The 14649-nt window shown below is 42.1% G+C and overlaps 1 protein-coding gene across 1 annotated transcript in view; it reads right to left on the reverse strand.

The window, feature by feature from the left end:
- oxct1a (3-oxoacid CoA transferase 1a) overlaps window positions 1-14649 on the reverse strand; it is a 46006-nt gene that overhangs the window by 20390 nt on the left and 10967 nt on the right. The window contains exons 8-13 of the mRNA XM_078789600.1: window positions 6515-6618; window positions 6331-6442; window positions 5891-5985; window positions 5393-5441; window positions 5131-5203; window positions 3301-3376 (exon numbers count right to left, since the gene is read on the reverse strand). Of these exons, the coding sequence (XP_078645726.1) occupies window positions 3301-3376; window positions 5131-5203; window positions 5393-5441; window positions 5891-5985; window positions 6331-6442; window positions 6515-6618 (509 nt within the window). The remainder of the gene's footprint in view (window positions 1-3300; window positions 3377-5130; window positions 5204-5392; window positions 5442-5890; window positions 5986-6330; window positions 6443-6514; window positions 6619-14649) is intronic.

The following is a 14649-nucleotide window of genomic DNA, read 5'->3' on the forward strand; positions in this document are numbered from 1 at the left end:
GAGAGCTTGATCATGCTCCAAGAGTTCAATGGTAAAACAAGCAGAGCAAATCCTTTACTCTACTGCAGGCGCTTTCTCTCAAGCCATTGTTGATCCAGATGTTTCAGCCTGAGTGGAGATGTAAAAGCATTTCAAAGCCCTCAACTGGAAAACGTGCGTCTTCATTTGCATATTGAGAGCGTTCAAAATCTAAATAATCACAGAGAGCCCCGCATCCCGACTCCTACGTTAAAACATTTCCAATTTCACGCTAAGCGCCCATCTTTAGATAGTGAATAATTTTCATTATCGCAGAATGTGGGGATTGTAATTTGCTTCATCCACCCCTTTCAAAAGCAGGGATAATGAGGATTGAGGCAGAATGTAGGTGAGGATGGTGCTGTGCAAGTCCGCTGTCTAACACCAGTATGACCAAGCAAGGTAACCGTTGAGTAAAACCTATATTGCAAAATCAAGTACTACTATGCTATTTAAGAATGACTATAAACAACCCGATCTACCACAGTTAGTGGGAAATACATTTCTGCATGTCCATCTGTTGGCCAGTCTTCTGAAATAACGTACCGCCTGAAGCAACATGCACACTTCAGTCAAGCAGATACCGCAATGTGTCTGGAGGATGTTTGTGTCAATCCCCCACCCCATAGGCTTTTAATGGGTTCTTGACCTTGGTAATCACTGAGGAGGGCTGCAGCTACTGTGGCCTCGAGAACAGTTGACCTGATCAAACATCTTGTTCATATCTCAACCCCACCCATTACACCGTAAGCGCTTACAAGTCCATCCTCAGAAAAGAACAATCAGCCATGTTCTTGTGGGAGTCAACATCTACAGACATGTCGGCTAGCATGCGTTTATACGGCAAGGAACCCCAAAGATGTTACCTAAGGGAGAACTGCATCTTGTTCTGCAAAACCACCTACGCTTGATTGGGATGGTGACGCTTGTCTCCATTTGAATGAATAACGGTTCATTTCCACCAAGGGTCAAAATTCAGTTAAGTACGGTTAAGTTCATCATGTCGACCTGTGGATCAGGCATGAAAAGCGACTGCTCAAGCCCCAAGGACATATCAGTTAATCTGTCTCATCTGGTATTCCCATGGCGTGACTATGGGTGTCGACCATCAAGTACTCTAGTAGGAGAGCACTTACCAGTCGGATCATTGGACTTACCTTGGATTTATTGTAAATATCTGGACACCAAATACTCCTGCGGCTCAGTGACTACTTTATTCCCAATCCCAGACAGAGCTGTCTCAGTTTGGTACACATTTTACCGCATTTCCAAATGTTTACGGTACTAAAAATAACACTGATTGTGTTACCGGTTGCTGTGTGATACATCACTATGCTTGTTGGGGACCCAGATAAACTACAGTGTCCCATTCAGATTTTTTTTTTTGGTACATATATAAAAACAAGTCAGACATGGGTCGTATATTGCCTGATTTAATGTAATTTTTGATTAGCTGTCTGAACAACCCAGAATGAGTCTGCGACCCAATTTTGGCTATGGACCCACCAGCCTAGAATCACTGCAAGTGTATATAATATACAGTGCATCCGGAAAGTATTCACAGCGCTTCACTTTTTCTACATTTTGTCATGTTACAGCCTCATTCCAAATTGTATTAAATTAATCTCTTACCTCAAAATTCTACACAAAATACTCCATTATGACAATGTAAAAAAGTTTTTTTTGACTTTTTTTGAATTTATTAAAAATAGAAAACAAAACAATCACATTTACATAAGTATTCACAGCCTTTGCCATGAAGCTCAAAATTGAGCTCAGGTGCATCTTTTTTCCACTGATCATCCTTGAGATCTTTCTACAGCTTAATTGGAGTCCACCTGCAGTAAATTCAGTTGATTGGACATGATTTGGAAATATAATAACTGTCTATATAAGGTCCCACAGTTGACTGTGCATGTCAGAGCACAAACACCAAGCATGAAGTCAAAAGAACTGTCTGTAGACCTGCGAGACAGGATTGTCTTGAGGCACAAATCTGGGGAAGGATACAGAAAAATTTCTGCTGCTTTGAAGGTCCCAATGAGCACAGTGGCCTCCATTATTCGTAAATGGAAGACGTTTGGAACCACCAGGACTCTTCCTAGAGCTGGCCGGCCTTCTAAACTGAGCGATCGGGGAAGAAGGGCCTTAGTCAGGGAGGTGACCAAGGCCCCGATGGTCACTCTGTCAGAGCTCCAGCGTTCCTCTGTGGAGAGAGGAGAGCCTTCCAGAAGGACAACCATCTCTGCAGCAATCCACCAATCAGGCCTGTATGGTAGAGTGGCCAGACGAAAGCCACTCCTTAGTAAAAGGAACATGGCAGCCCGTCTGGAATTTGCCAAAAAGCACCTGAATGACTCTCAGACCATGAGAAACAAAATTCTCTGGTCTGATGGCTTTCGTCTGGCCACTCTACTTGGTCACCTCCCTGACTAAGGCCCTTCTTCCCCGATCGCTCAGTTTAGAAGGCCGGCCAGCTCTAGGAAGAGTCCTGGTGGTTCCAAACGTCTTCCATTTACGAATAATGGAGGCCACTGTGCTCATTGGGACCTTCAAAGCAGCAGAAAATTTTCTGTATCCTTCCCCAGATTTGTGCCTCAAGACAATCCTGTCTCGCAGGTCTACAGACAGTTCTTTTGACTTCATGCTTGGTGTTTGTGCTCTGACATGCACAGTCAACTGTGGGACCTTATATAGACAGTTATTATATTTCCAAATCATGTCCAATCAACTGAATTTACTGCAGGTGGACTCCAAATAAGCTGTAGAAAGATCTCAAGGATGATCAGTGGAAAAAAGATGCACCCGAGCTCAATTTTGAGCTTCATGGCAAAGGCTGTGAATACTTATGTAAATGTGATTTTTTTGTTTTCTATTTTTAATAAATTCAAAAAAGTAAAAAAAAACGTTTTCACATTGTCATAATGGAGTATTTTGTGTAGAATTTTGAGGTAAGAGATTAATTTAATACAATTTGGAATGAGGCTGTAACATGACAAAATGTAGAAAAAGTGAAGCGCTGTGAATACTTTCCGGATGCACTGTAAGTCAACAAGGTTGCCGGACTAATACCAGCTGTAACGTACTGGCCAGGGGTACTGCCAGGAATTCTGTGCCTCATGAAATTATTTTATAAATAAATCACATTGGGGCCCCCTGGCAGCTGTCTCACTATATATGTCAATTTTTGTGGTGGCCTGCTTGGAATTGTCGAAACTTTTCTCCACTATGCAGCATGCTTGCCTGTTGTTAAAATGAGTGCATATTGAAAAACAAACTTACCGGGATCATCCAGTTGGCTAGGTCCCCATACTTTGACACCTGCATGGCCCCCAGCATTGTCAGGTTGATGTGACCGCTGAAGCAAGACAACGGAAGACAGCTGTCAATGTCTGAATCAGAGCTCTTGAATAATATCTCTCTATTACTGTCATCTGATAAAATCCTGATTTTATTTATATTCTTTTACACATAAAATGGTTACGGTATGTGAAACACAGTATATGCACATATGCCCATTAAGGTCATTTTCAGTATAGTCCTTATTCATAAAATGGGCCTGTACCCAAAGTCATTCTCCGTGTGTGTGTTGAAAAGTGCTTGTCAATCTTAAATTTTCATTTACGTTTTAACACATTGCATGTAGTTTACCTCCGTTTTCAATGGTGAACGACCTACAGCTGTGATTTGAGAGACTATCACCACACACACACACCGTCAACAAGGATGTGATGACATGGGTGGGTGATGCATGGATTACAGGGATGCATTTCATTGGTTTGACCAGGGGTTTGCAACCCTTTTTAACTCTTTCATCCTTCTGCTGTGGCTCCAGCTGGTCGTGGCTATGCTGTCTCCTTTCCAAGTGCTTAGGGCAGTGCTATCTGATGAAGCAACTTGGTGAGAAGCCATGATGCCAATCAAATATTTTGCTTGTTAGCTTCCTTTGTTGCTAATGAACAATGGCAACGCAAGCTCCCCAGAGAGAGGTACTGTACTTTTACTGAAAATGTTGATCCAAAATCGGTGGAGAATGCTTGACTAATTGCAAGATGACTTCAGGTGCGGCTTGTCACTCGGCCAGGAGGAACAGGAAGACAGAAAAAGAATGTGATTATACGTAGCATTACCTTCAATATAGTGGTCAAATAGGTTTTGTGGCTCCAAGTGGGTTTTAATATGGTGGAAATTGGCCCAAATGACTCTTTTGATGCTCAAGGTTGCCGACCACTGGGTGAAACAGTTGACGAGCGTGTTTGAGCACTAATCAAGGACAAATCTGACTGGTAAAATGGCAATGATTGACCAAAATGTGCAGGTACGTTGAAGGGATTGTACAAATTTGGATGAATTGGTCTGACCCAAACGTTGCACACTTGTCAACTGGTAAGACTTCCATTGCTTTATGTACTGATACAGTAACCACAGAGATCTTGAACAGGTCACAATGTTCATTTTACAGTCCCTTTGTTAGACTATAAGTTATCTTTAGTGACTCCTTTAAGTCAAGCCCTATAAGTCTTCCATACAGGCATAGGCCACGGTTCAATGTGTGGTCGTTGCCAGTGTGACTGGACAGTGCTATTTATGAGCATTATTGGATTTCCAATGGGTGGACACGCACAACTGATGAGAGTTCAGGTGGGCAATCTCACACAGCTGTCAAATCAATACGACACTAAGGATTTTGAGAATATTAAGAAAAGGATGATGTGTGATGGTTTATTTTACAAAACCTGTGAATAAGTTAGTAAACTAATGGCCTATGGTGTCCTATGGTCGAAATTGTGTCTACGTATATCAAAACTAATGTTATGAAAAATGATTGGAATGTGCTGTATTATCATACTGTATATATAGATGAGCAATTGCGGCTTGAATGTTTTGAGGCTTTTGTTTTTAGAACTGCAAGGCAGCCTGCTGTATTAAGCCCATGGGCCACAGGTTCCCCAACCCTGGTTTACGTGTGTTGTGTTCAAATTCCACTGCAAACGTTCCACTGCACTTTTAAATTGAGGAGAATTTGACATTATTAGCAAGTACAACTCAGCAGTCAGTCAAGTTTGCATGTGTCACACATCTGATTTTCACTAACTGCTTTCAAAGTCTTACCCTCGGATCATGGCAAATGACTCATCGCTGGAGAAATAGGCTGCTCCAGGGAGCACCGTGACAGTCTCCTTGCCTGCAGAACATCAAAAATAAAATTAAATTATTTAATAGTGTAATGGACTAAATGCCACAAATGGATCATGCATTAATGTTAACATTCAACAAGTGTTATGATATTTGACTTTAATGAGTCTTAATGAGTCTTATGTTTAAGGTATGGACCTCATTAAATTCAACACTGGTACATATTGATTAGCCTCACCAGCATTAATCAGGTCTGCATCTACTTCAGCATCAGTGGGGTATGGGCCCTGCAAAGATAAGACCAAGATAAACAGGGATGTGCGCAAACACACATACGAGACAGCTGGACACACTGAAAATCCTCAGATGCCAAGGTAAGACTTTGATTTTCGAGGGGGAGCACAGACGTTGTCGCTTGTTCAAAAACACTCGTAATTAAAAGAAATTTTGACAAATCAGGCGCTGACACGAACGCCTACACTCTCCTGTCAACACAAGTTGATTAGAGAGTCGTACCATCGCAGCACCAGCAGCATTATTTCCCAGAGACTCAGACAAAAAATAATAGAAAAAAATAGAAAAATGAGGAAAACGAGCCTAGCCGCCACCACGTTACATAACAAATTGAACACATTGGAAATGAAGGCCCCTCGTGGCTATTATTCCTGCTGCATGCAAAGAGCTGCAGTAAATCCCATTTTAAAAGCTTGAAACACTGGATCCTCAGACATCTTACCAGTCCTAAAATTCCATTTTCGCTTTGCAGATGCACAGTGATGTCTGGTTTGATGAAATTGCTGGCCAACATGGGGATGCCAATACCGAGGTTAGCTGGTCAGTGTATTGTTAAGGGTGAGATCTGTAATGAAAAGTAATTTAAAGATGATAACAAGGCAAAAATCAAACTATTCCCACAAAATTAAAAGCTGTGCAAAATACCTTGACCAATAAATATATAAGGAGGGAAGGTGTGGGCAGGGGATGGACTAAGAGTCCTCATTCAATACACTGATTTACTAACTCATTAACATTTATGTTGTCCATACAATGTTGTTGTGCCACGGACAGTTAATTAATTAGACAAAGGGTTTCATTCAATTCAACTGAACTGGAGTGACAGCAACCATGCTGGCATACAAAATGAGTGCATGGCTTGACATTTTGGAAAAAGGATACCATACATCCCATCCTCAAACTCCAGAGCTGCTCGGCGTATTATCCTTTCCCGGACAATATCGGAATCCTTCTTTGGTTTGGGCTTCTCTTGGGTTTTCTTTACTGTGCGTTTCTGGAATAATAATAATATTTAAATATTGTTTTGTGGTGGTATTTAAAGTAGTATTTTTGAAACCCTTGGTACCTCAATCCTCTTTTCATAGTTGCCTCCCTGGACAACCCTGTGGACGTAGATGCTGGGGATGTGGATGTCCTCTGCGGCAAAAGTCCCAACGTCCACCACTTCTTCTACCTGGAAAATGTCAGAAACGTCCAAGAGTTCGGAGTGCAGAAGGGTATTTTTTTACACTAAAAGAAAGGATTATATGTTTTGTGTACTTTCCATTCAATTTCCCCTTGTCTGTTGGCCAGTGAATGCTGCAGTGTGTGGAGGTCAACACTTTTAGTGTCATACTAGGTTGGTTCGTGAGCAGAGGAAGCATCAATTGCACTTGAGTTATACATTCATTCATTCATTCATTCATTCATTCATTCATTCATTCATTTTCTACCGCTTATCCTCATTAGGGTCGCGGGGGTGCTGGAGCCTATCCCAGCTGTCTTTGGGCGAGAGGCGGGGTACACCCTGGACTGGTGGCCAGCCAATCACAGGGCACATATAGACAAACAACCATTCACACTCACATTCATACCTATGGACAATTTGGAGTCGCCAATTAACCTAGCATGTTTTTGGAATGTGGGAGGAAACCGGAGTACCCGGTCATGCATAAGAGGCACTGCCAAAAAAATTTAACTTTTTTTGGTTATATTTGTCCAAACAAAAGGGTACCAGGCATTAAAATGAACAAGACCCAAAGAAACAAGGGTGGTCCAATCATTTTTTTTTTCAATGACTGTATGAGAAAGTAAAAGTCAATCTGACTTGTGAGGTCAAACATTGGTGTTTAATAAAAGTGCACCCCTATAGTGTATTTGCCAGAAGAGTAATAGCACAAGAAACACAGTAGGAGTGCATTTTTTGACACATTTTTACCCTTTTGTGTGCAGCAGTAAAAGTTCAGGAGCAGAAGAGCTCGCTTCTATTTTCCCTTCGTGGCACTGGTCTTGTGTCTATGGTGTGAACAATGTCTTTTACCTGTATGCCGATTTGTATGCCGAGGTTTTTTTTAACAGTCCCACACTGTACTCCTTCATCTAAGAGTTTGGAATTGTTTTTTCCCCTCCCCTCTCCTAGTGTTGTCCCCCCCTTCTCCCCCTTCATGCAAATTTCCCCACTGAGGGACGAATAAAGGTATATCATCAGTCCATAAACCAATAGACACAGGAATATGAAAACATTAACCCATGTGGTGTAAGTGAAGAGTTCTGCAGCGGAAATTAATCTACATGTTAAATTACACTAAACTGTTCAGTACACCTGAAGCTTGATCATGACTAAACTTAGCAAATATGCGATACCAATATTTTGTAGGAGACAGCATTGGAGAATCCAACTATTATCTAACAACAGAAAAAGTAAACTGTGTACCTGGAGCTGAAAAGGATCAAACACCGAAGGCACACACACACACACACACACACAAACTGTTACTCTATGGTCTTGACAGAGACCCCAAGTGGCAGAAGTGAGTTCAGGAAGGTCATTTCCCCAGAAAGGGACACTGATTTGAGCGGAGTTGGGTCAAGGCGATACAAGTCCAGACACGAATGCACCTGCTCCTTTCTCCTCAGGTAAGTATGTTTGAGATGTACGGTGACACGTAGTATTAACATTTAGGCTGTGTTCATACTTGTTATGTTTGGAAGAGTTTAATAAAATTAACTTTGGTTTGCTGTGCTGGAACATTCACGACCATGTAAACTGTGCTCTGCACAAACGGCTCGAGAAATGGGTCTCGGTTCGCTTGCAAGTGAACTGCAGTTCGGTTCACTTGAGCTCAAATGTGACTGTTGCACAAACCAATGAAATGGACTGTTAAAATTGTCACGTTTCGGCATGTCTATGTTGCGGTGTGACCCCAGGATGCAGAAAGCAGTACCAAATGCAGGTAAAATAATATTTATTCTGGCTATAATAGCAGCAGAAGAAAAGGCAACTCAACCTGCTGATGGACAAACCACAATAATCCCGCACACACCTGACGTAAATAGACACTCAAATTAGGGACAGGTGTGGGTGACTATGACAACGGAGGCAGGCGAGGCAAAACAGGAAGTCAAAGACAAAATAAGAGCGTGCAAAAAGGAAACCAAAACCCAGACCGGAAACTCAAACCCAAACTGTCACTTAGGAACCCACACAAGGCGTGACAAAAATGACAGCAAAAGGCATACAGAAATTAAATCTAGTGGAACCTAGTAAGGTTAGCATGTTTTTCATTTAAGTTTCCAGTTAGTTAGCGTTTTGTTATGTTATTAATACATTGCGTGAGTGCAACTATGTTCTTAATGTATCAGAAAACGGCTGCATGGCAGATGAGTGGCTCGCGCGCAGGCCTCACAGATAGGAGACCAGAGTTCAATTCCACCCTCGGCAATCTGTGTGGAGTTTGCATGTTTCTCCGGGTACTCCGGTTTCCTCCAACATTCCAAAAACATGCTAGCATAATTGCCGACTCCAAATTTTCGATAGGTATGAATGTGAGTGTGAATGGTTGTTTGTCTATATGTGCCCTGTGACTGGATTGTACCCCGCCTCTCACCTGAAGACAGCTGGGATAGGTTCCAGCACCCCCACAACCCTTGTGAGAATAAGCAGTAGAAAATGAATTACCGTAATTTCCGGACTATAAGCCGCTACTTTTTTCCCAAACTTTCAACCCTGCGGCTTATTCAGTGATGCGGCCAATTTATGTAATTTTTCTAACGGCCGCCAGGGGCTCTCGAGTAGAAAAGCTAAGATTAAGACCAGTGGAATATATGCGTCGAGGAAGACTGCAACTTCTTGTCTTGTGCATAAATTAAATTAGTGTGAACATACCCTCATCATGGAAAATGCAAAAAGAAAGGCATATGATGCAGCTTTCAAGCTAAAAGCAATCGAGCTGTCCGATAAAGAAGGAAACAGAGCTGCTGCACGTAAACTTGGCATAAACGAATCAATGGTGAGACACTGGAAACGATTTTTACCAGTATGTTCTTTTACCAGACCTGTTATACTGCTAGCGTGTTGTTACCATGTTGCTACCGTTTTACTGCCGCGTCACAGGCACCGTTTGTGAAGAAAGTTATATTTTTATTATTGTTAAGTTATATTATTAAAACTTTGAAAACTCTCTCTGTGTATCGTCTTTCTTTGTAAATATGTTTATATGTTTTAATATGGGCACATGCCGCTTATATACAGGTGCGGCTTGTGTATGTACAAAATCGGTTTTCCTCTAAAAATGTAGTGGGTGAGGCTTATAATCAGGTTCGCTCTATAGTCCGGAAATTACGGTAATGAATGAATACAGTCATAAAGGCAAATCAGCTCTGTCAACTGTCTGATACGTTACGCTGCCAAGTCTCTGTTTATGTATTGTAAAATAACCCACCAAAGAACCAAGGTTCCACTGCATAAGTAAGAGAAAATGCATTGGAAGTGGTGTCTCTCCCTCCGTTGTACAAGTGCACATACAACAAATCACCTGGGAGCAAAAGAGGACTTAACCATGACATCATTCTTACCCACCCATCTACTCCCCAATGTAACCTACTTATTCCATTTACATGAGGGGCAAGCAGCCATTCAGAGCAAATTGAATTTAATCCCTCCTTATCTCCACTTCCTCCCTCAACACTCGGCACTGACTGAGAAGAGTCAACAGCAAAGAGCGGATCTTGGCGTTGTCATGGATACGCAGGCTTTGGTCGGGAGGGAGGGCCCCGCTCATTCAGGACCATCAAGTCTTTTTCCGTGTTTCTTTTGATCGGGATACGGTAAATCCAATGCTCGGCTGTGCAAGATGAGATTGGTGGTGGCAAAGAAGTGATAGCACAGTCCCACACATCCTCCCACATCTTCCTCTGGCGCGCCGATCCATCTTTTGTGAGAATTTGCATAGACGCCTTCATCAAGCGAGACTGAGCTCATCACATTTAAAGACGTTAAAATAGGGCAGAGAGGACCAAGGGAGACAATATGGCGACAATTTAGTCAACATGGTAACACTTGGTCTGTCTTCAACTAAACTGCATTTACCTGGCTCCATCTTCAATTAGACAAGTCGCAGCACAGTAACAAGCTCATACAATTTAAATAAGCGTGGACATTAAAAAACCAAATCCCCCTTTCATCTGTGAGATGTGTTCCAGCTGGAACGGTGCGCTCAGATGTAGTTCAGACAGCAGCATCAACACACGTAGAATGGTAAAAGCATTTAGAAAAAAAACAATGAATGATAAAAAAAAAACACACACACACACACACACACACACACACACACACAAATGAGCAGGTGTGTGGAGACAGCCAGCAAAAAAAGGGGACGTTCACATTGATATTCCTGTATCTCTGTGACAATTTTCACATCAATGAAATGAGAATGAGGCATGAAGAGTGTTGACAGTAGGACGATGGGAATCAAAGTGTCCTCTGGAGACTCAACAAGCATTTCTAGAGATTGTGGGGGGTTTATTTCCCGTTGTCAGTGAGCCTGAGTGGTACAGTGGTTTCCAAGAATTCACTATTAAAAATCATGTTTGTAATTTCCATCCTCTGTGACAAGTGAACCACGGTAATTCGACAAGACTGAGGTAGATACATTATTAATCTCCAAGGGAAATTAATCAGTAGGCGCTGACTGTATATGCAAACATGAGGGTGATAAGTGTCCTTGGATTGTACAGGATAAGTAGCAGCCCATCTACGCATGCTAGTGTTGCTTAACTATACAGTGCATCCGGAAAGTATTCACAGCGCTTCACTTTTTCTACATTTTGTCATGTTACAGCCTCATTCCAAACCGAATTAAATTAATCTCTTACCTCAAAATTCTACACAAAATACTCCATTATGACAAGTTTTTTTTTGGACTTTTTTGAATTTATCAAAAATAGAAAACCAAAAAAATCACATTTACATAAGTATTCACAGCCTTTGCCATGAAGCTCAAAATTGAGCTCAGGTGCATCTTTTTTCCACTGATCATCCTTGAGATCTTTCTACAGCTCAATTGGAGTCCATCTGCAGTAAATTCAGTTGATTGGACATGATTTGGAAATATAATAACTGTCTATATAAGGTCCCACAGTTGACTGTGCATGTCAGAGCACAAACACCAAGCATGAAGTCAAAAGAACTGTCTGTAGACCTGCGAGACAGGATTGTCTTGAGGCACAAATCTGGGGAAGGATACAGAAAAATTTCTGCTGCTTTGAAGGTCCCAATGAGCACAGTGGCCTCCATTATTCGTAAATGGAAGACGTTTGGAACCACCAGGACTCTTCCTAGAGCTGGCCGGTCTTCTAAACTGAGCGATCGGGGAAGAAGGGCCTTAGTCAGGGAGGTGACCAGACGAAAGCCACTCCTTAGTAAAAGGAACATGGCAGCCCGTCTGGAATTTGCCAAAAAGCACCTGAATGACTCTCAGACCATGAGAAACAAAATTCTCTGGTCTGATGGCTTTCGTCTGGCCACTCTACCATACAGGCCTGATTGGTGGATTGCTGCAGAGATGGTTGTCCTTCTGGAAGGCTCTCCTCTCTCCACAGAGGAACGCTGGAGCTCTGACAGAGTGACCATCGAGGCCTTGGTCACCTCCCTGACTAAGGCCCTTCTTCCCCGATCGCTCAGAAGGCCGGCCAGCTCTAGGAAGAGTCCTGGTGGTTCCAAACGTCTTCCATTTACGAATAATGGAGGCCACTGTGCTAATTGGGACCTTCAAAGCAGCAGAAATTTTTCTGTATCCTTCCCCAGATTTGTGCCTCAAGACAATCCTGTCTCGCAGGTCTACAGACAGTTCTTTTGACTTCATGCTTGGTGTTTGTGCTCTGACATGCACAGTCAACTGTGGGACCTTATATAGACAGTTATTATATTTCCAAATCATGTCCAATCAACTGAATTTACTGCAGGTGGACTCCACTTAAGCTGTAAAGAGATCTCAAGGATGATCAGTGGAAAAAAGATGCACCTGAGCTCAATTTTGAGCTTCATGGCAAAGGCTGTGAATACTTATATAAATGTGATTTTTTTGTTTTCTATTTTTAATAAATTCAAAACATGTCAAAAAAAAACTTTTTTCACATTGTCATAATGGAGTATTTTGTGTAGAATTTTGAGCGAAGAGATTAATTTAATACAGTTTGGAATGAGGCTGTAACATGACAAAATGTAGAAAAAGTGAAGCGCTGTGAATACTTTCCGGATGCACTGTAATTCACTCATTCTATAAAGATCCCACGATTCGCACGATTACAAACATGTGGAACCTCGAAATCTCTCATGCCCCTGAGGTCGTCCCATTGGGAATTGCACGACATCATGAGACTTCAGCATAAATTGCATGAAAATTGCAAAGTATATAATCAAAACTAGGAAGGTATGCCAGTACCTTAAATACTCCCATCTATTCCATGAACCACGGAGTCTCCCATCGCCATGCAGTGTTAAGGTAATGTAATCTAAAGGTGAAGTCTTATTAATGTAACATACTGAAACCTAGTGACCAGAATACTACATACTTGTCTTTCAATCATTTTTTTTTAATTAAAACTAGCCCATAGTCAACTGCCAAAAAGCAATCATAAAATACATTTTTAAAAAACGCAGAAGACAAGTGTTGTACTGTCATGCTCGCTCCTTTAAACAGTGCAAACATTGCCCCACGTTGTCCTTCTTTTTGAGTTTGAAACAATACCAAACTTTTGACAGCTTCTGTCATTTCCTTTGGGCTCTCTCCCGCTCATTGCAGTTTTCATTTGAGCCACCTCTCTCCACAGAACACGGCACTCGTGCAGTCAATTTCCACGTATTTTAGGTTCTTGTCACTCTGTGAGGTCCGGATTTTTTATTAGGTACACGATTAAATGAATTTAATCAAAGCACAGAATAGTAATTGAAGCTTTTTTTCTCATCAAATTAATCGATTTCATCAATGAACAGTTGCAGCTCTAGACCAGACATAGTGTATACTTTCACAAACACGTGAATGAAGTGTTGATGTCAGACGTCGTGCTGCAGCTTCACTCAAGTGGGAAGAAAGCGTCCATCCACAAAACTGTTCTATCTTGACATCCAGACCGTGATGCTGACACCAGGTGTCTGCATCCACCTCCCTTGTGACTGCATGACGTGCACATGCACACACAGGTCTGCACTAAAATAACCTGGTACTAACTTTTTGGTCACGCATATTTATTCACCATTTACACATTTGCTTTAACTGCAATAGTGGGTAATTACAATACACTTGCGTTATGTCTTTCATTATGAATCGTATTGGCCCAGTATATGAAACCAGCGACGAGCCCTGCTGAGTTGCAACATGTTGGGGGAGGCAGAGATGGTGTGGCTGCAGGCGACATGGGGATGAGGGGGGGGGGACTGCGACACTACACTCATTATTTCATGTATTTATAGCCGCCCCCATCTTTACTCCGAGTATGCATGTGTGTGTATTTGTGTGCAGGCAATTGGCCAGGGCTGAGCTGTCACTTTTGGAGGGTCTCCCGGCTGTCACCTCCTGCCCAGAATATCTATCAACACGAGCAATTTGTTTCCTCTGTGGAGGCTGTATGGTATTGCAAGACATTAAAAGGCCCCCTATTGTAAAAAACAATGTTCTAACAGTAATTTGTATCCATCAGTAATGAGCACCAGACTTGAGAACAATCTATCATTGTTTGTTTCACTTTTGAGAAAGGTGGTGCTTGTTCCTTGTCATATGTTCCTCAAAAAAAAAAAAGCAGGCTTTGCAACACATCTTAAAATAAAGCCTGGAGTGAAATAATCCAACTTCAGACATGGGGGCTGTATGTTTGATCATTTTGTTTTCTTGAACAGGCTCTCACCTCCTCCATGTTGTGCCGTAAGTATATGGCATCTATTACGTCACACAAGTGGAGCGTTACAGTGTATATGCAAAGCGGGACTTACATTTCGTATGTCTCTCTCACTGGGGACGTACGTGTGTGGGCATCATACAAGGCTCGTGCAGTTCGATTGCAAGATGGGCACACTGGCTTCCGCCAGCTATCGTGACTAGGAGAACCAGAATGTTGGCCAAGAAAAGCCACCCGCCATGGCCGGGAAAGGGGCATTAAGGTCGGATACATTTGTGAACAGCCGCTGTGCATCCATGGAGGTTGGGAGAATCACAGTGTTGGCTGGGT

The sequence above is a fragment of the Doryrhamphus excisus genome, linkage group LG3 (genome assembly GCF_037039965.1).
Source record: "Doryrhamphus excisus strain RoL-2023G ecotype Guam linkage group LG3, RoL_Dexc_Guam_v1.1, whole genome shotgun sequence".
In the NCBI taxonomy this organism is placed as follows: Eukaryota; Metazoa; Chordata; class Actinopteri; order Syngnathiformes; family Syngnathidae; genus Doryrhamphus; species Doryrhamphus excisus.